At 38.1% G+C, this 27,507-nt stretch overlaps 1 protein-coding gene and 1 pseudogene across 2 annotated transcripts in view; both read left to right on the forward strand.

Annotated features, from left to right (window-relative positions):
• The first annotated feature begins 45 nt into the window (after positions 1 to 45).
• LOC148735904 (NLR family CARD domain-containing protein 4-like) lies at positions 46 to 20,473 on the forward strand (annotated as a pseudogene). The gene is made up of 9 exons (XR_015998690.1): positions 46 to 132; positions 3,587 to 3,649; positions 3,919 to 4,213; positions 8,600 to 9,327; positions 10,100 to 10,282; positions 11,832 to 11,939; positions 13,179 to 13,292; positions 13,741 to 16,555; positions 19,427 to 20,473. The product of XR_015998690.1 is annotated as an NLR family CARD domain-containing protein 4-like (transcript).
• Positions 20,474 to 24,973: 4,500 nt separating this feature from the next.
• LOC148735905 (uncharacterized) overlaps positions 24,974 to 27,507 on the forward strand; it is a 4,026-nt gene continuing 1,492 nt past the window's right edge. Inside the window, exon 1 of the mRNA XM_088753257.1 lies at positions 24,974 to 26,206. Within this exon, the coding sequence (XP_088609383.1) occupies positions 25,124 to 26,206 (1,083 nt within the window). The 5' untranslated portion in view covers positions 24,974 to 25,123. The remainder of the gene's footprint in view (positions 26,207 to 27,507) is intronic.

The raw sequence follows: 27,507 nt of genomic DNA on the forward strand, positions 1-27,507 counted from the left end.
CATTGTTAATATTATGGGATGGGCCATGTACTCGTACTTGGAGAGACTTGGAGAGGTCAAAATTCGGATTAGATGTTCGATTATTTTTCTCACGAGTGTTTCTTTACGTTTTCCTTCGAGTCCACTAATATTGTAAGTATGTTGTCACTGTTGTATTTTCGTTTCGCTTCGTTTGTTTACGTTCCTCTTTTTACACAGTCAAACCAGATCTTCGTGAATTAAGTTATTCGATTATTCAAGTCTTCAATGTATGCTCGAGTAAATTATATGGCACAGTTTTATGGCTGCTTAGGTGCGTTTTGGAGATTGGCATTTACAACAGTTATATAATAAATATGCTCATTTTAGATTAGCAACCTTTGCATTGCTTTGTCATGAATGTGAAAGTTGCCTAAAGGGAACTGCACCTATGAATTCTTTGTTTTCCCGGGTCATCCTCGGTGTAAAAACGTAACGAGGTTTTCTTTGTTTCATGAGGTATTGTTTTGCTCTACGCTATTGTTTATAATGTTTTGTTGTCTTTGTTTTACGTCACTCGTGAGCTTCACAGGTTTTTACACCGAGGATGAGTTTTCCCGGTATCTCAGTGTTTGGTTGTCTATTTGTTTTATTTCATTTACTTGAGACTGTTTCTTGAAATATAGATGACTTTCGATTTCATCGGTATAACTGCGTGCATTCAAGACATCAATTTAAATGTATTGGATATGGTTATCAACAACAGTTTGCAAATATTAAAACTTAAATTACCACATTGAAAAACATCTCGGCCTGGAGAATTTGACTTTATTCCAGTGAACTGAAGGGCTAAAGCCAAGATAATTCTGGAATATCGTGAATGCGTTAAGAGGATTTTTTAAAGTGACATGCATTTGCGATCATGACTTTGCCCAGCTTCCTATATCCCAGCGGTTTACGAATAAATCGTCTTTTTCTTCAAGTTAATTTTGATATTGTTGGCAATTAATTAAAAGTGCTATATTCTAATTTTTACCTTTTACTGCTGTAGGTGCTTTTTTAAATATAGTTGCTCTGACACTGTAGAGCACTCGGTTGAATCTTAAAATGGTCATTGAGTCTTCTACATATTGTAGTTCCAGTTTACTCTTTAACTCTGAGCTGAGCAATGGCTTCACTACAAACAGCTTTGCTATGCCCAATATTTGTTAGAATTTATCCTGTTCACTTTACTCTAAATCAAATGGAAGAGAGCATTAATTTTTTATTGAATTATTTAATTTCTGTCACCCTCTAACTGCTGTGAGATGTTTGTTTTAATTGTTCTATTTTAACTTACCCCTGGGATAGATCTAAATTTTACTTGTGGACTTGAGACTATAGTAAAGAACAGTGTCTTTTCCAATCCCTATAAGGTTCTTGTTATTAACCCATTAACGTCCAGTGCGCCCTCATGCGCCCGGAAATAAAACCCCTCTGAAAATCCAGTGCGCCCTCATGCGCCCTGTCAGATATGACTCGTTTTTATTGGCTGTAGCTAAGAAACCGTAGTCCCCAGGGTATTGAAATATAACTGAACGTGACCTGCATAAATTAACCTTTCATTTGATGTTATGTTTTTCATTCAGCGATTCGTGTGTGATTTTTAGCGAATTTTTGAAAATAGCATTCAGTATTTTAGCGTGGCTTCTCGCGGATTTGACGATACTTCGCGTTCTTCCGATGAAGAAGAAGAAATCTTTCCTGGTTTTTCTCTCTCGAAGTGGCTGAAAATCGACAGGAACGGCAGAGAAGGCTACAAGAAAAATCTGCGTGATGTTGATGGAGAAATCGGGTAGATCTTTGATTTCGGCAAGCGCTAAGGGGGAACAAACTCCGATGTCCATATTTTTGCTAGCAAAGAAGAAGAAGACGATGAAGTAGATAGCGACAACGAAGATATGCCTTTGGGGTTCAATGGTCAAACACATTGAGTGAAATTGACATCGAAGAGTTTACCATAATTTCCTCATGGCCCAACGAAAGATCTGGGCGAGGGTGCAACATCGAAAGATTTCCTTAATCTTTTCATCGACGATGGGAGAAAGCAAAGTGATAGACGCGCCTTCGAAACATATGCTTGTGAGCAATGCGGCGTTGCATTATGTCAGCAAATGCGTGGCGAACTCTCCTGCTTTTCAAAATAGCACGAAGGAAATTAACTCTTAAAAAACACTTAACCTTTGATCTTAAATTGTACCTTGTTTTTTTTTCGTTCTTTGGAGCGCTGTATTAGGCCGTAAAGCCCAATTTCATTTCACCTTCACTTTGCAAGTCGTGAACTGGTCAAAGATAAAAACAACTTTCTTTGTTTGGTATAATCTAAGCTTTGTTCGTAGTCTCTAACTGAAAGGGTTCTATTCAATCGATAGTTATTTCATTCTTCAATACTTCCATAGACGATTTACTGCCAGGTCTGTGTAAGCTTAACTCGTAACTTCTAGTTTTTTTTACCTCGTGACGTTCACTGATGTCAGCACTGGCGGTAAATTCAAATTTGATCTGTGCAAGAAAACTTACGAATTTCACTCTTACCCGTGAGATGGCCTGTTTTAATGCAAAATGTTTTTGACTAATTCTTTTTGTTTGCATTTCTGCTGAGTTAAGAGCAGCAATTGAGACTTACTGTGGTTTTAAGATGTTTTCATTTCCTTGTACATAGTAGGTAGTACAGCGATGGTCACTTTGTTTACTTGATGTCCATACTTTAAAATTTTTTTTAAAAAAGCATAACATACATCTTCAGTATTTAAGCAGTTTAAGTAATTCTTTATTGTATTGGCAATCATGTTTTAAAGTTTCACTGCTGAAGAGTAAAACCAAGACATAAAATGGTAAATTTGTTTGGACCATGTGGTTTTTTTTAATTGGACAGCCATTTTGTCTGGATTTTCAGGGGTGGTCTGGGCTGAGGGCTTTGGACCTTAATGGGTTAATCTGAGTTACTTTGAAATGCTCAACTAGTTCTGTTTTTTATTTCATCATTGGAGTAGAATTCATTTTTACTTGGGTGCCAAGTGTCAATTGAACAGTTGGGATTGAGTTGCCATATGAAGCAATAATTTGGTTGCCTGTAAATCTCAGTGATTAAAAAAGTGTTCTCTTTACTTGCAATGCAAAAAAGTTTTTAAGACCCTGACACTTTGCTGTAAACCAGCATGATGTTATACCAGCCAACAAAATGGTGTGGGGGAATTCTGTTTTTAAAATGGATCTCCCACAATTTGTTGTTTATTATATATTTTAGTAATTATGTATGTAAACATGTGATTGTTGAAAAATATTTTACTTCTTGTAATTAATCTAAAGCTTTGTGAACTAATCATTATTTAGTCAAAACCTAGTCATTAACAGTTAGATAGTTAATTAAATATTTGTTATTGTAAACATTAAAAATTATTAGTCACACTGTGACTTTGTTGGTTGCATACTTGAACCTGTTCCTTTATACTGTATTTGTCCATTTTATCTTTATAGAATTATTTCTTTTATTTATATTTCATAGTTATACAGTGTACATAGGTGAGTGGATTTGATGTATACACATCTAATGGCAATCATTTTTGTTGTAATTAACTTTTATAAACAGAGATCCATTGAAAAACACCCAGACTGTGAGACAATCCTGTATAGACATTGCTGTGAATACTAAGTAAGTTTTGAACATCCTCATCAACATGTTAATTTTTTAAAGCTATGTTTTCTATTGGTTGTGGAGTTCTTGTCTTGCTCACTATTTCTAGTTTGTGACATAAAGCCTATTTTTGATTTTGCTTCTAAAATTCAAGTACACTTAACACTCCTGTCAGATGAAGGGCTTAAAACCATTTTTTTTCAATTGTGTGCATGTAGTTATGTGTACTTTAGTCACATCAGATTGATATGTTGATCCATACATGTATGTGTTTTGCCTCCTTACAGCTAAGTTCCAGAATATTCTGAGTTCCATTTGAGTACCATAATCCAACAGCTACAGGCTTTATGACACCTAGGTGTACAGACAAAACAGTTACTTTTCCCACAGCTGGTTGAATTTCATTGCTGTCCACCAGATTAATCACCACCCAGTAGATTGGTGTGAACACAATCAGCCACACAATCTAGTGGGTAGTGGTTCATCTGGTGGATCGTTTTATCGATTCAATTAAGAAAAAACAAGTACCTGGTAGTTAATTACAACTGCTGCTATCATCTCACCAGAGAAGCAACTTGAAAGGTGAGTGTTAATCTATCGACAGCAATCTGCATGACTTGTACATGTAATGAAAGAGTCGACCCAATCAACTCTGCCTGTAACTCATTCCCAAAATGTTTTAACATGTAATCATTAACATGTGATAGTACATTGCTCACAGCCCAAAACACAGCTTTATTGGCACCTTATCAAGTGATAACACAACTACTTGATTTGAGCTTCTCTTAGGCAGTATATATAGGAATAATATACATGCACACCTGTCTGACAGGTAACGGATGAGTGTAGAACATTCCATATGGTTACATGCTACAGTTCTAGAAATAAGTATTCAAATGACTAGTACATGTATAATAAGGTAAACAATGACACAACTTGGTGCAAAGACAATTATTTACATTTGAACACAAATCCAAAACTGATTACTAAAAAAAATGATATTGAAAGTTCTATTTAGACACCACAAAGTGATGTATCTAGGAGTTGGCAGGCATTTTTGTTGCCAACTTTGTAGAAGTTATTGCCCATCACTTTCTTTGTGTCAGATTTTGTTCCTGTTCTGTTGTCTTTGTCACATTCTTCACTAGCTAAGGCTCTGCTTTATTACTGGTGGGCTTCAGCTAGCTGCTATTCAACTGCTTTGCTGGTTTCATGGGAATCAGCTTCAACATGGACTCTAAATTCACTCCCAAATCATTTGCAGTTTTGTTGTTTTGCAAATGTCCTCCTGATTTCTTCAGCACTCATCCCCATCTGCCTTAATTTTATATGACTTGTTACTTTCTCTTTTGATCATGCACATGGCTTTCTTTCACCTGACTTGAAGTAGGTTGAGGTTTATTACTGTAATCTTGTAAAAGAGAGACAGCAGCAGCTTTGATCCTCCCTATTATGCATGATATCATTTGGCCCATGCACTGCATCTTCTTTATTGAAGCTCTAACAATGCTTGAGATCAAAACTAATTTTTCGTTTTTATTAGTAACAGCACAGGCTCAGCAAGGGGAAGTGTAATTGTTGTTTTGGGTTTTGGCTTTTCATTTGATGAAGCTGACCCAATAGGCTGAGTATTCTTGTGTTCCAATATATCCATCCTTGGGTGCTGGCTCATCAATACAATCTCTTTTGCTTACTTTATCACAGCCTCTGTAGTACCATTACCTCTAGAGTGGTGCAGGTTTGCAGGAGGATTTATTATGATCATGGAAGTTCTAGTTAGCTTTGAATGGTTTAAATTCTTTAAGGGTGTATTGGGGTCCATTGTCTGAAATCATTTCTTTGGAATTCCATGCCCAGCAAATATCTTCCTCATGTGCTGGACTGGTGTCTCAGCAGCTCACTTTTTTCCAAAATTAATGGTTACTGTAATACTTGGTCAGATTGTCTACAATAATCCAATGAAATCTTTCTTTCCTTTGAACAGATACTAACTATTTGCCATCTTCTTTGTGGTAGGTTGACTTTGCATGGTTTATCAAGGTTGGTTTGGTTTTGATTTGCTTCTAGTACAGATGCTAATGAGGTATTTCATGTAATGGTGAATCAATGGTCAAGATACAGTAACACTTTCTTGTCAAATTTATCCCTCTTTTTCCAAACTAGTAGAGGGAATCTTTAGTGCATCTGTGAGCACAGAACCGTCAAGATATAAGAACTCTGGTTTAACTCCCTTGTATGCTACATGCTAATTCATCTTTGACAGCTAGATAGTTTATCTCTGTGTTAGGCTAAAAATTATGAGCATTACTTTAGAATGTAATGTCTCTTAGCCTTGGCCCATGCATTGGTTCACAGAACTGCGATGATGTACGCTGATGACTCTCAGCTCTACATCACAATAAAGCGGAGCAATCGTTGTGTTGCCTTAGAACAGCTTGAACTTTGCATTGATGATGTTCTAAGTTGGAGCATGCAGAACAGTCTTAAATGCAACCCAACCAAGACTGAAGTCATTCACTTCTACTCTCGCTTCATGCCCAGTGACAGTATTTCACGTCACCTCAGAGTCAGCACTGCTACTATCGAACCAGTAAACGAAGCAAGAGACCTCAGTATCACTCTTGGCTCTTCCCTTACTCTTTGCACCCACATCAACAATAATTATATGCAGCTCTGGCTCAATATCTTTACAGGAACTTAATAAAATCAGGAAATTTTTGTCTCAGAAAGACACCGAAAGGGTTGTTCATGCCTTTATTTCATCTAAACTGGATTACTGCAATGGCCTGTTTTACAGCTTGCTTTAGTTCTTCTGAAATACAGAAACTTCAAAGACTACAAAAATCTGCCGCCTTACTTACTACGTGAGCAAAACAATCTGAAGATATTTCTCCAGTTCACATCAATCTGCACTGGCTCCCTATAGAACATGGTGTTATTTTCAATCTGCTTCTCCATACCTATAAGGCCCTTTATGGTCTGGCTCCTGATTACTTGGCAAATCTGTTAACTCACTATACACCTGTCCGCTCCCTCCATTCCTCAAGGTCCATCAATCTGTCTGTCCCAAGATCTGGAACCTCTACCCATGGCAACAGATCCTTTGCATGTGCATCCTCCATGCTTTGGAACAAACTTCATGATTTTATAAGATATTCTGAAACCTTAGATTCCTTTAAAACCAGGCTCAAGACTCACCTTTTTAATATCGCTTTTAGTTTAAAGTTAATTTTTGTTTTGTTTTTGTAATTACTTAAATCTTATGTAAAAGCATTGAGACTTATGTAAAATGTATTTTTAAGAACTGTATTATTATTATTATTATTATTATTATTATTATTATTATTATTATTAACTGACAAGTTCATGTGATCAGCATCCTAAGCATTTGCTCTGGCTAATGATAATGAAAACTATTTGAATCTCTAACAACAGTCTGTCCCATGAGCATTTCTTCTTTCTTCGAACAGGAAGACTTCATAATCATACTTCTCCCTATTTTTGGTTTGATATCGTGACAGGGGATCACTGATCAACATTTGAGTCCCATTCCTGTAAATGTGATCCACTAAAATGATATACTTCAGGAGTGGGTGCATGAATAATGCTTTTGGGTGCAATTATCTCTAAACTATGCTTGTTATCTGTAATGGCAGTGATCTTTCCTTATCCACGCAAGAGATACTCAGGTAGAGGTTGAAGCTTATGCAGCCAAACACTAATACAAGGCAGTCATTCTCTATCTGTGAGTATCTCCTCTCTGTCTGAGTCATTGTCTAACTCTGTCAAGCTACAGGTTTAGCAGCTTGAAGTAAAACTGCACTCAGCTGAGAGTCACTTTTCTTCTTCATATGCATAGTGGGACAGTGGTGGCTCAGAAATGATCTTTCTCCTTTTGTGAAAGGTTTCTTCTTGGACTTTAAAAAGTGAGATCAGTGGGTTGAATTCTTTGTTTTCATTAGTTTCCTTGGAGATTGTGACATGAGAAGAAACTACCTGGGTCAAGTTTTGCTATGTGGCCTAATGGCAACTGGGTTATAGCCTTGACTTTAGCCAGATCTGGTAGCCAGTAAAGGGACTATACCCTCAGAGGTCAAAATTTGTCTGCAGTTTTCAGGGTATTCATATACAGTATTGCAATTTTTTTCTGTCATTATTTTACAAAACCCTATTCATTAATGCTTTTTTTACAAGCTGTCAGCTTTGGAGTCATTCCCTCCAGTTCTTTTGATGTTTCCATCAAAATACCTTTAATTGAGTTCTGGTGCACTGGATATTTCAGAAGGCAATTTGAGCCACTAATTATATCTGCAAAATGAAATGTGTAACATTGTATAGATTACTTAGGTCTTCATCAAGTTTCACTTGCAGGTACCCATCTCTAATGTCATTAACTGTAAATGCTTGTATGCTCACCATGTCTCAATGTGAGATTAGTTTTTGTACTTTGACACAAGTCATTTGTTCAGTTCCCATCAGGGTCTAGCAAGCCACACACATATCTTGCCATGACAATTTCTTACTTTCATTGCACTGCATCACTCACCCAGTCAGTTGGCTTGTCAATTTTGGTTGTGTGATCTTTCTTTTCCATTTTGGCAACTGTCTTCTTTAAATCATCATGCAGTACTCAGTGCATCCGGTTCTTGAGTTGCGCCCTTCCTCCACTCAATTTGTAAACTATACACTCAAGTCCAGTGAATACAGCTCACTGCATTCTGATAGAACTGCTTCTATAGACAATCCATTTTCATTGAATACTGAGTTTAACAGCAGCTCTCTCTTGATTTTTAGGAGCTTCAATTCTCCACACATTTTTCTGTATAAAAGGGAACTTAAAGAGCATTTTGAACCACTAGAAATTTGGTGCTGGTTCTCAGTTTCTTCCCATCTCATGTTATCAGGCTTAAATATGGTAAATTACCTTGCCAGTTGATATTTTGCATAATTCAATTTTTCTTTTTTCAGAATCTGATTGGCAATTATGTCAGAAACTGAGAGAACTGAAGAGAGTAGTTCAAAGAACACTAATGGTGACCCACCAAAGATCAATATTGATCTTCCAGAGATAAATGAACTAACCCAGAATTATAAACGTTGGAAGAATGTTCAACTCCCAATTGACATTCTGTTGTTAACAGTGAAGGACTGTGAGTTCTTAAGTTGCTACTATTACATTGTTGATCCATTCACAAGCTATTATAAAGGGCTTGGTCATGTATACTTTGGCAGCATTGGTAAAGATCAAGACGTTAAACTGAAAGTTGCTTTGATGAGATGCTCAGAGGGTTCTAAAGCTCCTGGTGGTTCTTTGACTGTTGTAAAAAATGCTGTCACTCAGCTGAGACCAAAAGCTGTGTTTTCTGTGGGCCACTGTAGTGGTATGAATCAGGAAACAACAAAGCTGGGGGATGTGGTTCTTTCAGAAAAGCTCACAACATATTCCTATCAGAAGGCTACAAAGGATCGCACGGAATTTTGTGGGGTCACAACTCCTGTCAGTAGAGACATTGCTGAACTCATCAAATATGCAGGTTATGGTTGGAATGCACCCCTAGAAAATCCAAAAGAAAGGAAAGTTGAAGTCCACTGTGGTGAGGTTTTGAGTGGCCCTGAGCTTGTACAAGCAGAGTGGCGATCGCATGAGCTTGGGAAGTCGTTTCCTGGAGCAATTGCAATTGAAACTGAAGGAGAGGGTAAGACATATGTATTCCTTAGGGTAACAGAAAAATCCTTTGCAAGAGACGCAGATAGATTTATATCCTGAGAGACAGAATTGACACTAATTTTATCATAACAGTTTTTATGGTGGGGGATTTTTCTTGTTGGTGATTAGAGATACTCTGGTTTGATTCTTAGTATACTGGATCTTAGATTAAAAGGTCTGGAGGCAAGTTCCAGCTTAAGTCATTGTGTTGTACACCTGTAAACGTGGGTGGGACACTTTACTCTCACAGTGTGTCTCTACCCAGGATTACAGATGGCTGCTGATGAACTGAGTAGTATGCATGTACGTGTACACCTGTAGGGGGAGTAAGAATAAAGTTTCTTTTTTGGCTTAACGATCTGAGACCAGAGCAAGAGAAAAGTGTGTGCCAGAGGGGGCTATTCCACAGCTTATGTAAAATAGAGACGTAACTCTTCCCCTTTGTTTTTTATGCTTGACTACATACATGTTTACATGTAATTACAGCAATTTCTCGCTAGTTTCTTACAAATCTATGATAACAAAGGTGACGATGTGGCAAGGTTAAAGTTAATGGTGTGGAAGGGAAGGGGGAAAGGGATTGTCAAGCGAAAAATTGGTATGTGATCTGCCCAAGCTTTTGCTGAAAAATCAGGAAACATTTTAGAATTGTTGTATTTTTTTCTGCACGTATCCTTACTCTATGCAAGTTTACATGTATGTTGGATAATATTATTTTGTTGTTTTTTGCATAGAAGTTAGCTTGTTATTTAATTTTTCAGGAGTTTACAGTGCAGCATATGATCTTAAAATGGAGTGGGTTGTCATCAAGGGTATTTCAGGTTATCCAGATGGAACTGAAGCAGAAGAAAACTGGAAAACATTTGCAAGTGTAATGGCAGCTTCGGTTGTTATCAGCATTGCAAACGACTGCAGTATTTTTGAAGATTGGCCACATTACAAAGGTAAACAGATCTGCTGTAATATTTTTTTTAGGTTTATAGTATGTTTGCATATACTGTCACTAGGTCTTTTTTGCTGTTTAAATTTGTTTTATCTGAATGTACTGGTACTGCATTACCAAAAAATTCCACTAAACTGAATTAGAAATATGCTTGATGACTTCTTTTGATTATATGCTAATCATGAAGTACGATTTTTGGAGCAGAATTGGAACGAAAATGTCTACATGCGCTACTTTGCCTCGAAGGAACATAGTTCTATTGGGATTGCTTGATATTTCTGCTTTAAAATGCCTTGCCCCCAATCATGCATTTCTGTTTTCATCCACAGATGGGAGGGTATAGATTATCGATGATATCACACCCAACAATGTGTTTTTCCGTTCTAAGGCTCAGTAATATTAATGTTAATTGACCTTTCTATTACAAATATAATCAAAACTATAACAAAATTCTCTAAATGTGGTTGGTCATCACCTTCCCGATTTGAGCACTGATAGGACAGTGTACCGAGCATACTTGTAATTGGACTGTGTAATTGGGCAGTGTAATTGGACAGTTGAGGGGACAGTTAACACGTCGTGCCTGTGTAAGTGAACAGAGCCCTTCATGTACCCGCGCTTTTGTCACGGCATTTCGCGGAATTAACTCAAGTTATTATTTTTTTTATGAAAACTTAAAACCGATGTCCAGTTTCTTTCTCGAATTTTGCCATAGTTTTATTAATTGGTAACAGGACTGACTTTGTGTCGTCTAATTCTGTCTGTTATCAAACTCGTGATAAACAAATCCAACTTCTGCTTCAGTGGTCGTCTGATATTGTTACATAACTGCTATGACTGCAGACCGAATTGGACTCCACTCAGTCTTATCACCTTTATAAATAAAAAAAATGGTAGATTTGATATTCATTTGTTGTTGAATTCTCTCCATTTTGAAAAACGCATGTGCAATAAATTAGACCTGAAATTGAAAATTGAGTGAAATAGAAATTAGTGAGAAAACGGCAATGAAACATTACAGTATATATTTCAAAATTATTGGCTAATAAGCTCTGGTAATTAGCTGTAAAGGTAAATGATTCTTGATAGAAGCATGTATTTTTCCTATGAGATGCCCTCATATAATCCGCTGTACCCCAAGAATAAAGAAAGTGATCGGGCTGGCAACACAGGGTGCAAAAACAATCAGGAAGTGCTTCCTGTGGGCTTATTGCTAATTGATAGACAGGAAGGCCTTGTAATTAAACCACTTGAGCCACTGTCCTGGTTTATGAGCTTATTTCCAGAAAGTTACGCTCCTCAGACGTGTAGTCATATGTTGAGTCTTTGGGCCGAGGTACCGAGGTCTTAAATTCCTCACGTCGATTTTCATTAATTTGAATTCTTCACTCACAATGATTTGGGAAAAAACTTTGTAAGCAAGTTTAGGATACAATGTTCATAAAAGGAGATGGTTTTAAAACTAAATGTAGAGGCATGTTGTGGTCATGAGGCAACTTTAACTGCTGTCTGTCTGTTTGTTTGTTTGTTTGTTTTATTTTTTCTTGAAGATATTTCAACTGATGGACAAGATTTAACATTGAGTAAAAGAGTTCCTGTTGAGACATCCTGTTCTAATGCCCAGTCCTTCCAAAATGCCTCGTCCACTAAGACAGCAGGTATATATTTAAAAAAAACAAAATGATTTCCCTTTTACTAGATCCGCTGACATTTGAATGGTGTGTTTTTATAAGTAAAAAGGGTGCATCGAGAAAATGTTTTTGCCATTCTTATTAAAATGAAACTCGTCATAGGGTTCTCTTCTGCTCAGTGGAAGACTTTATTTCATGATTACAGTTTGTTTGCCTGCCGTTACTAGCTGGTCTTGTGTGCTGTTTAGTTTTGTTTTAAATGAATTTGCCAGAACTGAATCACCAAAGCCTCTACCTAAACTGAATTAAAAACATGATTAATGATTTATCATCATGTGCTGATCAATGAGAACAGTTCTTGAATCAGAAATTTTACATGTTTGTCAGCAATTTTCACTTGCTTTGTTAATAGATGTTCCACGCTGAGTTAGCAGAAGCTGACAAATTAAATAATGGCGTTTGCCTCAACTCAATATACAGGAGCTCTAAATTATCCGTGTGAGTTATTATCCGTGCAGGTTATTATCCGTGTGGGTTATTATCCGTGTGGGTTAATATCCATGCAGGTTATTATCTGTGCGGGTTTTGAATCTGCTCAAGATTGATGATTGAATGCTTTTAAACTTTTTGAAAAATTTTGTCCCCCGGGAAAGAAGACCTCTGACCCCCATAATTCAACTGTAGAATCATGTAGACATTTACATGTAGAATCTCCTGCGTTGTAAGCTCCCCTGCTGCACCCCCATGATATAAACCACACACCATATACATTTCTCTGTGCGGTCACACTAAGGGCGAACTCTCAAAAGGTGAGTTTTAGAAACTCTTTACGGTGGCTATTTTATGTTATCAACTGAGTTGATGAAACCAAATTATCATTGATGACATAAAGACAGTAAAGTGCTGTATTACTTACATCACTTGAGCCACTGTCATTGTCTAAAAATTCACAGTATGTCCGTTAAGACTTCCAAGAGTAGTAATTTTGGCCCAATTACAGCATGGTGCTTCTCCTTAATGTACGGAAAATGTTGAATTTCTAGGCAGAGGTAGAAGGGATTAAACGCATGGCACCAATTCCTCACTTACGTAGATTTGCATTTGTAGAAATCTTCCACCCACATTTGTTTGAGCAAATAGCCTAGCAAGCAAGGTTAGGACACAGTTTTAGAATGATGGTGGTTTGAACTAAATGTAGTGCTATGTTCTTTTCCTAACCTCACGAGGCTGTCTAACTGCTGTCTGTTTGGTTTTCTGTTCTTGAAGATAATTCAACTGACACACAACTTTCAGCACCGAGCAAAGACGTTCCGGTACAGCCATCCTCTTCTAGTGCCCAGTCTTCCCATCAGTCACAGGCCTCATCTGACAAAATAGCAGGTATATATTTGAATGAAGAGTCTTTTAGCCCAATTATAGCATAGGCTGCAGTTTTATAAGTTTTAACAGACTGCAGTTAAAATTCAGCATTTGAAAATGTTGAATTTCTCGGGCAGAGGTAAGGAGAATCACACACGTGTTAAATTCCTCCCAGTTTTGCATTTCTATAACCTCTACAGCGAGGGGGCGGGGGAAGGGGGGATAATGCTCAGGTAAAGGGGGGACCGTAATGCCCAGATAAAGGGAAATATAGAATTATATGAGTAACGACAATATGATTCATTCTATTTACTCCTGGATTTGAAGAGTAAGTTTTACTGAAGTTACAAATTAGAGTTGATAAAAATGCAGCCTCTAAACTGATGAAAAACTCTAGTCTAGAAATGATCATGTTCTCTTCAATTTGAGAGTTACCAAAAATTTAGGAAGCTGTTTTTTTTGTCTACAGATTCCTCTGCGATGCAATGTTTGGAATGGTGCCAGAACCAGCTGCGAAAGTTTTACAGCACCATGTGTCAAGTGAAAATGACACCATGGGACCCAGACAACACGGTACACATTAATGACATATACATACAGTTGACGTTATTACAAGATCACAGAAAACCTGACGGGGCAACGAAAAAAAGGGTGGGAGACATCAGTGAAGTATTTGAAGGTGACGAACATCATCCCATCCGTAGACGAATTCTAGTGTATGGAAGATCTGGAATAGGAAAGTCTACTTTCAGTCAAAAATTAGCTGTAGATTGGGTAGATGGCAAAAAGGAGTTCCTCAGAAAGTTTTCTCTTTTACTTTTAATCAAGTTGCGAGACGTTTGTGATATTCCGGACCTCTGTACTATGTTGAAAACCGCTGAACTGTTGTCTGCTGATGACCCGAAGGCAGTCAATAACTTGTATGAATATGTTCGTCAGAACCAGGAGAAAGTGCTGCTTATTTTGGACGGATATGACGAGTACAGCGGTGGAAAGTCATCCCCAGTTCACCAGATTTGGAGAGGCGGTCAGCTGAGAGACTGTTGTGTAATGATCACAACGCGACCAGTGAAAGAGGATGAGCTTAGAGTGCCAAGTCATGCTCAGTTTGAAATCAACGGGCTCGATAGCAAGGAACAAAAGAAACAGTTTGCAAGAAAGATTCTTGCTGATGAGGAGGACGTTGAAGGGTTACTTGACTACCTGAAGAAGCAGGACCTCGAAGAGATGGCAGAAATACCGCTTTTGTTGTTGATGTTGTGTCTTCTCTGGAAAGAGAAAAAGCATCAGTTACCCACGTCTCGTGCACACATTTACGTACAATTTATTCAGACTCTCTTGGATCACATGGCTACAAAAGATGCAGACAACGTCGCAACAGGTAAAAGCATAGATGAATATCAAGAAGAACTTTACAAAATAGGAAAACTTGCATATGATGCTCTTTTGGAGGACCGTCTTCATTTTGACTTCAGCAAATGTGCGCATGGTGATCTCTTCCAGAAGCTAATACATGTGGGTTTTTTCCAAGTTTCCAAACGTTCCGCTTTGAACCGTGAGGAGATCGTTTATTTTCTTCATAAGTCTGTCCAGGAGTTTCTCGCCGCCAGGTTCGTTGTCGAAGAACTGACCGTGAAGAGGAATGGAACTGTCACCTGCCTGTCAGGAATGGATACGTTTGAGAAATCAAGGAAGATGGCTGAAGTGCTAAAATTCGCATGTGAGTTGTCATTAAAAGCTGCCGGGATTCTTTTTGATCATCTACATGACGTTGGAGAGAAAGAAGGTCTCACAAATTACCAGCTCACCAAGACACCTTCTGAAGATGATTTGTCTGACGAACAACGACAGTTTATTGTACTCTGTGTCGATTGTTTGTTTTTGTGTCCAGCCTCAGACAGAACAGCCGTGTATTATGCATTTCTCTTATGTGTTAACCATGTTGTGAAACTTGAGCAAAAACACACGTCTACTGCTGCTGTAGAACACTTCTTCAAATCTGTCAGCAGTTTCCCAAACAATTTATTTTTTTTCGAGAAGCTGCCGATTGAACATTTTCGCGATGATGTTCTATCAGTAATGTTAGACTTGAACGCGGTCGTTTTAACGTCTTCTGGAGAAAGTAAAGATGTACAAAAGTACGCGGATTTATTCGTTGGGAACTTTTTCCTCAAAAAATCCGGAGGGAGAAACTTTGTCTATCTAATTTACATAACAGATGAGGATTTTCACTCTGAATTGCTTTCTGAACTGATATCAGCGCCGGTTTGCTCTTCTCAGCCACCTCTGAATAATTTAGTAAATAACGAAAACAACAACATTGATGTACCTTTGACTGAGAACCACTGTTTGTCACTGGTGAGAGTGATTATCATTGCTGTTAAAACAGTTAAGGAAGCTGTTCTGTTGAAGAATGTGTTGCCTTTAGTATCAGCTCCTCGAAAAATTAGAATTACAATAAGGAGGAGGAGGAGGACGAAGCCTTTAAAGATCAATTGATTGAGAGCATTAACGGAATTAATTTTACTGACAATCTCCACAGTTTAAAACTTTTAGACATCAATATAGCAGAAAAGTGTGCTGCTTTTATCTCTGACTCACTGCAGCATTCTCCAAATTTGCGTGAGCTCGACCTGTCCTTCAACCCTTTACACAGCGGTGTGACTCATTTGGCTGAGAATCTTCATCACGTGCCACAGTTGACGAGATTAGTGTTGTGGAATGTACAAATGGGAGAAAAGGAATGTGCTGCACTGGCTGCCTCATTAAAGTACTTAAACAAGTTAGAAGAACTGAATATACACAACAATGCCCTGGGTCACGGGATTATTGAACTGGCCAAGAACCTGAACAATGTACCCAATCTGACTAAGCTGGACCTGAAGAATACAAATATGGGTGAAGATGAAGCATCAGCACTGGCTGCCTCATTAAAGTACTTAAACAAGTTAGAAAAACTGAATATACCCAACAATGCCCTGGGTCACGGGATTATTGAACTGGCCAAGAGCCTGAACAATGTACCCAATCTGAAGTACCTGGACCTTGCGATTACAAAGATGGGTGAAGATGAAGCATCAGCACTGGCCCATGCTCTAAAGTATGTACCAGTGCTACAAATTCTTTATCTATCTTCCAATCCACTTGGCCGCGGGGTCAGGGATCTGGTCCAACATCTCAGCAGTGTTCCTGAGCTGGAGTTCCTGTTCCTTCACGGTGTTCAGATGACAAGGACAGAATGTGAAGAGTTGTGTACAGCAGTAAACGTGAAGACCGATTACCATGTAAGTGCCTTTTTGTTGTTTCACTCAGTTGTTATGCATCTAATTTTTGTTTAGATGCTCTTCAGCAGAGCACTTGATAATGTTTCCAATAACTTGCTTTGAACTCAATTAATCAGATTATTTTTAGTGAGAAAGAATACAGTCTTCAGGAACAGTCACTGTTTTCAGAATTTTCTTTTTCTATTTTGCGACGTTAGGAGCCGATGTTGTAGATGGAGACCGTAACAAACCCACGTTAAGTACTTTTATGGCTCATGCGTAGCTTGTTCAAAGATGATTTGAAGGAAAAAATTACGAAGATTAAATTTAGGGACTTCCAAATGACTTGATATTTCCTGATTACACAGTAATTAAAAACTTTGGGAGTTCATTCGATTGACGTTTGCTTTGCTTGTGTAGTTACGCCTTACTTGAGAGAGGAAAAAATAGACGAGTTGTGAGAATATTTGTCTGACCAAGCTCCTCGGATCAATTTTGAATTTTGAAATTGTTCGGCTTCTGTTATTATTGTGGGATGCTTTTATTTGGGTTTGATTATTTAACGAGAAAGGATTGTTCAACCCATACGTGCTTTGAATTCGATGAAGTTGTTCCCTACATTCTATGCGGGCATTTATTCGCTTTTGCTATCAGGGAGCGTGAACCCCAAACAATATAAATGAGCAAAGAAAAGGGATTTTTTCCTTTTTTAAAATCCGAATTGGTTTTTTTAAGTGAAAGTCGCGTTGATTCTATTGTCATATCTTCACGTCTTAAAGGTTTGTGCCGATGATAGGAAATAATTCAACAAAAGTTGAAGGTGTAATGATTGTCTTCTTTAACGAAACTGGTACGGTGTTATAATTTACTGGGACTTAAATGGTTTCCCTATACTTATTTATCAGTTGGATTCTTTTCTTCTTTGGATTATTTGCTCGTGTTGAGTATTTCTGTCAGTTGCTCGTAGAGCCTCCTGGTCTCCTAGGTCTCCATGATAACACTATCTTGTTTTGAAAAATCAAAGACAAACATTGGAAATAATGAATTTGGATTTTTATTTGAGAACCCCGGTAATAAACAACTAAAAAGCAAAACAAATCATTTTAAAAGGCGCGACACGCGACCATTAGTCAAACTCGGCACTGTGTTATAATTTACTCGCTCTTCAATGGTTTCCTTATTCTTATTTATCAGTTGGATTCTTTTCTCTTTTGGCTACTCTGCTCGTGTTGTGTAACTCTGTCAGAAATCGGGGCCTATCGGTCTCTCTCGCGTCGTATAAGCTCACTTTTGAAGAAAACTTAAAGAACAACATTGTTGATAATGAAGTTGTTAAACTTGCTATCGTATGTTTGTTTCTGCTTGGTCTCCCGTAAATCCTAACAAAATAAGTTTTAAACTTCAATTTACCACACACCGTGGAGTTGATTCTGTGTACACTTTACGCTACTTCCCATGTTTCTGTGACATCGCTGAACGTAAACAACTTTTTGATGTGAAACTCTTATTACGATCACTAGAATAAAACATCTGCCTACCTTATTCGCTGCTCGTCTTGTCTTTCCTGTGGAGTGTGGGCGTTTTTTGTTTGCTTCCAGGAATACGGAAATGCTGCATTATCCTTCTTATAAAAAAAAACAAAAAAAAACAGACAATTAACTTGTGTGGCATGAAATGATAGGTTAGGAGGCGTTAGTTGAGCGGAGCAGAAGTGTGAACCTTGAAGTTGTTTTTGATTTGTTTTGTTTTTCTTCATTACCATATACTAGGTGTCTCGCATTTGCTTCAAACATGGAGTTTTGTCAGAATAGTACGGTTTCAGGGAAAGGAAAACTCTATGCTTCTAGTAAAGCTGAGAAAAACATGACAACGAGAACCCCGGATCATCAAAAAGGAATATCTAGAGTTGTCTAACTTTCAGTCGTGTAACAGTGTATTGAACTCTTAATAGACCTCAACAGCTTGGGAAATAGGTAGAATTTATTTCTACACTCCTTCTCTCTAGAAGCATATAGAGTCAAACTGAAACAGACAAATTACAATCGTTTGTAGGCACTCTGCCGTAATGTCCCTGAACTAATTCAAACAGCAAATATCTTTTAATTGTACTTACAATTCTGTATTCCTTTCCCGAAGTAAACCTTGTATTCGTGTTACGATTCTTGCTCTGTTCGTACCTAGGGACTATGAACGAAATAGCGTACCCTCTGAAGTTTCGAAGCGCGTGTTTTATTTTATAGATATGTGCCCCTAGGGATGTTAGGTAACTAGACAGGGATTAAAATAATTTCGTGCAAAACAAATAGTTTTGCTAGTGGAGAAATGATGTGGAGTAAAACCCGTCGCGTGTAACCGTGAAAGGTTAACAAATTATTAAATTTTTTATTTCCCTTCGGGTAAGGAATGATAGCCAATACTTTGTAGGCGGGTTTATATAAATTTGAGAAGATATTAGACAGTTTTCTTTCCTTTTAAAAATATAGTATTTAATTTAATCATCTGTTTGTCTGTAAAGTATTGCCTTATTTTAATTGCCAGGGACCATTGTTGTTTGTTATTTATATCTGAGAACATTTCCCCTGTTGTGAAATAAAGTTTTAGTCGCTTGTAGCTATTTGAATTCAAAAGTGAATTTTCTCTTTCATTGCTCGCTTTTTGGACAAATATATTTGAATGCGTCAAATAATTAGCTTGTGTGTGAAAATGTAAGTTGGGTGTTACACATAGTTAATGAAACAGGTATTTTTTACCACAGCGATGGAAAGGTGATATTTCGATATACGCGGGGGAAAGCAAGATGTTTTAAATATTTATCTTGCATGAAAATGCAAGTTGAGTGGTACACATAATTGGTGTTGTGGTTGATATTGTTGCCTTTTTTCCTGGTGATAGGAGTTTAGATGGGAGAGTGGCATCAACCGACTTCGTACAAAAGCTGAGCTTAAAAAAGAAGGAATAAGTTTCAGAAAAGAGCCAGATGATGATGATGAGGATAATGATGACGTTGACAGTGTTGAGCAGAAGGAAGAGGATAACGATGATGATGATGATCACTATGACAAGAACTATGATGACGATGATGAGGATGATGATGAACAGGAGGAGGAAGATAATGACGACGACGATGGTGATGATAATCATGTTGAGTGAGCACTTGGAAAAAAATGTTTCCATGGCAACTGATTTGGCGTGTAATGAGCAGAGTAAGAATTTAGAATAACTTGGCTGTTCTTACGTCGTGTGTCGTGGCAGCGAGCTAACAAAGATTTAATCTGAGGGACAAGCAAATCAATATAATATAATTTGGTCACTCTTCTGTCTGATTGGCTTTTTAACTGTTCAACTTAACTGTGAGTTTTTTTAGGTCCATCAGAACGAAAAAGGAATCTCTTATGTCATTAGTTTGAAAAACGGAGCATTGATCCAAGAAAGAAAATCGCGTGAAGTAGTCTGTACTAGACTCTCCCTTTTTGTAGACGGTCTAAATGGGGAGAGATGAAACATTGGAGAGAGCTACCTCTCCTTCTCAGACTCCATTTTCATTCTTCCAATATTTCGATCTTCTGTAATAACGGATACCCTGACACAAGCTTTTTCGCCAGCTGACAAAAATTAATTTCGCAAGAAAAGCAGACTTTAAGAGAAAAGAGCGGGAGAATTTATTTTTTTGAGCTTAGATCAGTTCACAGGCAGCGTTGTGCAGTCAAGTAGGCTTCTTTTTATTCCTTACATTGTCGATGCTTGAAACTGAAAATTGTTGCAAAATCGTTCGTGATCAGAAGAGTGAAAGTCGTTACACAGTGTTACAGTCTTAAATGCTTGTTTCAGCAAGTAACAATTTAGCTTGGCTTATTTTGATAAATGTTTTCACAAGTGTACTCTTACTTTTGTTGATTTATTAAAAAACATTGCCTTAATTGCCAAAGAAGGTTCAGCTGATATGAGAGTGTTTGACAAAGACAATGGATACGACCTTTATCCTTATTGCTCGGACCCTTAATCACATTTATTAAAATTATTTCTTGAAATTATTATACAGCTGAATGCATCGCGAGCTGAGGAAAATTTGTGCCCAGATTTTGAATTCAAGAGACTATTGCTCGACATGGGTACCCTTAGGGTGTGAGGAAAGACTGGTTAATTTTCTTGGTTTTATATTTCCATCATTTTCCTTTAATTTACAGCAGAATCTGACGGTCTGAACTGTGGAATATATACGTCTTTTGCGTTCGACCAACTGACCGACCTTTGTAATGTTCTTTTTGATGTTTTGCTGTTGTTTGTTTTTTGCTTTGTATTTTGCCTTTAAATAACCATTTGGTATTTTACTCCACTAACCGCCCATCCACCCTTTAATTGTCCTCCGCTGAACTTTTCGATGAGTAGGCATCAAGAGTCACCTTAGCATCTTTTCCTCTTTAGTGCTGTGATTTTAATTCTATCAAATTTTGAGGCGAGGAAACAAACAAAAAAGGCAAATTAGAGAGAGACGGTCAAGAGACTATAAGCAGTCTCTCGGATAGGGACGAATAAATGAAGGTCCGGTCTCCTGCAGGATTGGGGGTAGGAGACGCTAATTTCCACACACGAGATTACTGTGTGATGGATGCCCTCCCCTGGGGTGGGATGGTTGGTTTATAGGGCCCACAGTAATTGGCGCAGGCTGTTGCGGTGTCCCTGCCGGTCGGCGAAGCTAATAAATAAAATAAAACCTCTCGACCTTTGTCCCCCTTTTTTTTCGCTCGTGCGCCACTAAAGAATATCCCAAACATTTATTACATCCCTTGTACACAGAGTCTGCAATAGCCTGTTAGGTTTCGGGCTAAATTTCTACGGAAGGGAATTTTGTTTGCGCGTACTAGTTAATAATTAGAAGAAACGACAAAGGTCTTTTTTCAAATTGGTATTATGGACGACACAGTTTTCAGTTATCTACGGAATCAAGAACATGTCTATTGACATTAAACGGATTATATAACATTAAGGTGGTTAATTCTTTGCAAATTACATTAATCTAGACACGGATATTATGCAACCACTAAAAATCGAACCAATGTTCCTGATAAGGAACAACTTTAGAGGCCTTACATGACGCCACATAGGGTGCTAGAGAACCCGCCCGAGACTGGTGTCATTTGCAGCGCTCTGTCAAAGAATCCCGGCTTTTGAATTTGCTGTCGTCGGCTCTGATTGAGTAGCAGCTGTTGTCTCAAGCTCTCCACGGTCTTCTTTGATTTCTGCATTTGTGCAAGTCGTTGGTTGAGGGTTTGGTGCTCTCGCATGAAATTTTGTCTTTGTTTTTCAACTTAAGCCATTCTCGCCTTTACCATGTTCTCCATCTGTTTTCGTTGAACCGCTGCTCCAGCTTCTATCTGTTCACGGAGTCTCTTTGTTTCCTCCTCCTGTTTTTACCGCAGTATTTTCATCTCTTTACCAAACAGGAAAAAGTTTAAGTCAAACAGCCATAAGGGAATCATGATGAAGAATATAATGGCTTTTGCCCTGGTTCCTCCTTTGTGCAAAAATCATCAAATGTCTCAGTCACTCAGAATGAATTTCCGGTGTAAAAACTAAAATAGTTGAAAAATGTCGTTTAGCAAAATATTCACTCCACTTGTGGGTTGGTATTTATTTCTGACTGAATCATTCATATCGTGAGGCTACCCGTTGGGCCTAATTTTGCTAGTGTCCAGGCTGACCCCGTCGTAACGAACTTTTGACTGCACAGGTTTTGATGGACGCACATTCTAACGGCGTTGAAATGGCGGTCAATTTGAGATTTTCGCAGGGCTGGTGGCTCGACAACCCAACTTTTGTGGGATTTGTTTTGATGAACTGCAAGGGCAACCATTTGGCTTTCGTGCTGCCAAGTTAATGTTGTTTTTTATGCTTTTACCACTGAACTGCGGGAGACTCCTGTGACTGGTGGACTATTTAGCCACTGGCTCTGAGGGAAGGGGAAGTACATGCACTTAATAATTTGTTTGTGCAAAGAAGATCCAAACTCTTCCCTTTTATTTACCACGTTGTACCAAAAAGGCATGCAGCCCTTTGATTATATCCTCCCGGAAAACTGCTACCACTTTTGTATTTCTACCAAACAGTAAAACTCTATATCCTTAATAATCTCCCATTGATGACACAGGAAAGACAGTCGGGGTGTTTTAGTGAAACACAGAGCAGCTTTTATATCTCACTCCCGTCCTGAGTAGGACCTCGTTACATGATAATTACTTACTCATTGCATTTATTCAGTCTCTAATTTCATTTTCTTCTCCAGGTCTGTTTGCAGCAGCCCATGATATGAAAATGGAGTGGCTCGTTTTAAAAGGAGTCTGTGATTTTGCTCGTGGCCGTGGATCTACAAACAATTCATGGAAGACTTTTGCCTGTGTTATGGCGGCTTCTGTAGTATCCAACATGTTGAGTAACTCCCTTGTGTTTAGAGACTGGCCTCACTACGGAGGTTCGTGTTTTTGTCTTTGTTTATGTATGTAACAACTTTGGCTGTGTCTTTCGAACAATGTTACAATATAATTTTATTTTCACTTTTAGGAGAAAGCTACTTAGAGTTAATGATAAGGTTACAATTATTGATATGGCTTGAATCTTTGAAAGCTGCTTAGAGTTCCCTTTTAGTTACAGCTGCTATGAAGTTGCAATATAGTTTGCTTAATATTAATTAATTTTCTACTTTTTGCTTTGTTTTATTTTGACCTAAGTTTAATTTTTTGGGTCATGAACGAGGTAGTCACACTTCATGGGCTATCAGAGATTGTTGAATCAAACTCACTGGCAATCTATTACTCTCTTTTAATCACATGTAAGGACTTAAAGAAGAAATTATTTTATAGGATCCTTTTTTTCTATCACCCCTTGCTAAAGTAACTTTTTGTCGTCAGATTTTCTTCAAAGCGAGATGGACCCAACAGAGGAGGAACGTTCAGCGGCCAAACGCATTAAGATTAAAGTTAATTTCTTGTTGTATGGACACAATTTTGCTAAAAAAATAAAATAACTTCTTGCGAAGAAGCTACCTTGCATTGATTAATCAGTGAGAATTCACAGTTCTTGGAAGAGGTTTTTGGTGTTGTTGTTTTCAAAGAAAGAAGAAAAACATGGGCACATTTTATTTTTAGTTTTTTTTCTTTGCCAACAGTTTCTGCGGCGGACTTTTTGAAATGGTGTCAGAATCAGCTGAGAGAGTATTACAACACCATGTGTCAGGTGAAAATAACACCATGGGACCGAGAAAACACGGTACACATTTATGACATTTACATACAGTTAACACTTTTGCAAGACCACAGAAAACATGATGGAATTACGAAAGAAACGCTGGAAGATTGCAGTGAAGTATTTGGAAGTGACGAACATCATCCCATCCGTAGACGAATTCTAGTGTATGGAAGACCTGGAATAGGAAAGTCTACTTTTACTCAAAAACTGGTCGTTGATTGGGCAGATGGCAAAGAGGAGATCCTCAGAAAGTTTGTTCTTGTACTGTTAATCAAGTTGCGAGACGTTTGTGATATTCCAGAGCTCTCTACCATGTTGAAAACCGCTGAACTGTTGTCTGCTGATGATCCGATGTCAGTCGATGTCATTCAATAACTTGTTTAACTTGTATGAATGTGTCCCTCAGAACCAGGATTGCAGAGGCAGTCAGCTAAGAGACTGTTGTGTAATGATCACAACGCGGCCAGTGAAAGAAGATGAGCTTAGAGTGTCAAGTCATGCTCAGTTTGAAATCAACGGGCTCGATAGCAGGGAATAAAAGGAACAGTTTGCAAGAAAGATTCTATCTAACGAGGAGGATGTTAAAGGCCGGGTTACTTAACTACCTCTGGGAGCAGGACCTCGAAGAGATGACAGAAATACCGCTTTTGTTGTTAATGTTTGTGTAAAAAAATGTGGCATGTCCCTTATGGGCCACCGTAAAAACATGCATATAACGCGCTTTTGGAAGATCGCCTTCATTTTAACTTCAGCAAATTTAGAAATGGTGATCTGTTCGAGAAGCTAATACATATCGGTTTTTTCCAACTTTCCAAACTTTCCGCTTTGAACCGTGAGAAGATCGTTTATATTCTTTATAAGTCCGTCCATGAGTTTCTCGCCGCCTGGTTCGTCGTTCAAGAACTGACGGTTAAGAAGAATGGAACTGTAACCTGCCTGTCAGGAATGGATACGTTTGAAAAATTAAGGAAAATGGCTGAAGTTCTAAAATTCGTTTCTGAGTTGTCATCAGAAGCTGCCGGGATTGTTTTTCATCATCTAAAGTATCTCGGAGAGAAAGGAGGTCTCACAAATTTCAAGTTCACCAAGACGCCTTCTCGCTATGATTTGTCTGATGAACAACACACGTTTATTCTATTCTGTGTCGATTGTTTAATTGTTTTGGTGTCCAGGCTCAGACAGACCAGCAGTGCATTCTGCATTTCTTTCATGTGTTCACCATGTTGTAATACTTGGGAAGGGACACTCTTCTGCTTCTGTCGCAGAAAACTTCTTAAAATCCAGCAGAAGTTTTCCAAACTATTTATTTTTTAAAAATTTTTAGCCGCTAATGATAACTTTCTCTCCATAATGTTTTTGAACGTGATCGTTTCAACTTCCTCTGGAGAAAGTAAATATGTAGAAAAGTACGCCGATTTACTCCATGAAAACTTTTTCCTCAAAAACTGCGAGGGGAGAAACTTTCTCTGTCTAATTGACATAACAGATGAGGTTTTTCATTCTAAATTGCCTCCTGAACTGCTTCCTGAACTGCTTCCTGAACTGCTTCCTGAACTGATATCAGCGCCGATTTGCTCTTCTCAGCCACCTGTGGATAATTTGGTAAGTAATGAAAAGAACAACATTGCACTGCCTTTGACTGAGAACCATTGTTTGTCACTGGTGAGAGGGGTTGACATTTGTGTTTACACAGTTGAGGATGTTGTTCTGTTGAAGAACGTGTTGCCTTTATTAACAGCTCGTCGAAAAATTAGAATAAGAGAGAGGAGGAAAGCTGCCTTCGAAGGTCAATGGATTGAGAACGCGATTTACGGAATTAATTTTACCGACAGTCTCCTCAGTTTAGAAGTTAATGAAATCAATATAATAGTAAAATGTGCTGCTTTTATTGCTGAGTCACTGTACCATTCTCCAAATTTGCGTAAGCTCAACTTGTCAGACAACCCTTTACACAGTGGTGTGACTCATTTGGCTGAGAATCTTCATCACGTGCCACAGTTGACTTTCTTAAATCTACGGAATGTACAAATGGGGGAAAAGGAATGTGCGGCACTGGCTGCCTCATTAAAGTACTCAAACAAGTTACAAACACTGACTTTAGGATACAATGCACTGGGTCACGGGATTCTTGAACTGGCCAAGAACCTGAACAATTTACCCAATCTGATTGAGTTGTGGCTGTCGAATACAAATATGGGTGAAGATGAAGCATCAGTACTGGCCCAGGCTCTAAAGGATGTACCAGAGCTTGGGTATCTTGCTCTAGGGTCCAATCCACTTGGCCGTGTGATCAGGGATCTGGTCCAAAATCTCAGCAGTATTCCTAAGCTGGAGTATCTTTCCCTGAAAGGTGTTCAGATGACAAAGACAGAAGCTGAAGAGTTGTGTACAGCAGTAAATGAAAGAGACGCGAGATTGTACACCGATTACCATGTAAGTGTCTTCTTCTTGTTTTACTCAATTGTATCTAATTTTTATTTAGATGCCCTTCAGCACAGTTTCCAGTAAGTTGTTTGAGAGGCAGTTTGTCAGACAAGTCTGCATGGGAAAGAATCATTTCATAAGGAACAATCACTGTTTTGAAATTTTCTATTTCTATTTTGTGCCATCAGGAGCCATTATTGTGGATGGAAACTGTAACCAGTCCATGTTTAGTACTTTTATGGCTCATGTGTTGCTTCTTTGAAGATAATTTGTAACAAAAAAAATGAGGTGGATTGAATTAAGACAGAAACAAGTTTACCTCTTACAATTTCGAAACTACTTATTAGCATAGCTACGCTTTACTCGAAAGAGAATAAAAAGATGTGTTGCGAGAATTTTTCTCTGACTAAACTTCTTGACACAATTTTAATTTTTGGCATGTTTGAATGGTTTTATTCGTGTTTGGATATTTGACGAGAATGTAAATTGCTTTGGATTTGATGGAATTGTTTCCTACAGTCTTTACCAGCATTCATTCGCTTTTGTTAACAGGAAGTGTCAACCCAAGAAAGTAGAAAGAACCAAACAAAGAGCATTTGTGTCCTTGAGTAAAATCCAGATGTGGCCATTTAATCATGCATTTTGCAAAGTTCAAACCGTTTAGGTGAAACGAGAAATTTAGCATGCATGCATCCGATAGTTTTGTATGAAAAGATGAACTTCACACCCCTAAACCGTTAAAGTGTGTTGAACCAAAACATATTGGTAAACCTTCACTAACATAGAAAAACCAACAACATATTTTAGGAGGGTAATGGGGAAAAAAGAGATGAGAGCGTGAAGTAATTTAAAAAGAAGAGAGGCGTGCGCGAAATTCGTTGGGAAATTTTTTTTGGGGGGGGGGGTGGGGGTGGGCGTGTGAGGAACTGTAAACTAGTAAAACTTGGGGGGAAATGGAAAAAGAAATCGAGAAAAAGCCGTTTGAGATGGGTCACCCCGACAAGCGCTTTGCCTTGTTGTTTCCATTCTGATATCCAAAATTAGAGCAAAATTGCTACATCCTAACAAAATAAAGCGGCCGCACCGTATTTCTCAGCGCATAAATTAATTAAGCGAGTCGAGGGAAGGTGCAATTTGAGACGTAGTTTCCATTAACATCTTTTTCATCTAAAAGTTCTTGAGAAGATGTGATAATATGCAGCCAGTATTATTGAAGCATTGGTGTGCGTCATGCTTGAGTGCCCCGCTAACAAAGAAATCTCGGCACTTTTCTAGAATTTACTTGCCATTAAGTGGTTTCCTTATTATTA

Source organism: Stylophora pistillata, chromosome 3 (genome assembly GCF_964205215.1).
Source record: "Stylophora pistillata chromosome 3, jaStyPist1.2, whole genome shotgun sequence".
In the NCBI taxonomy this organism is placed as follows: Eukaryota; Metazoa; Cnidaria; class Anthozoa; order Scleractinia; family Pocilloporidae; genus Stylophora; species Stylophora pistillata.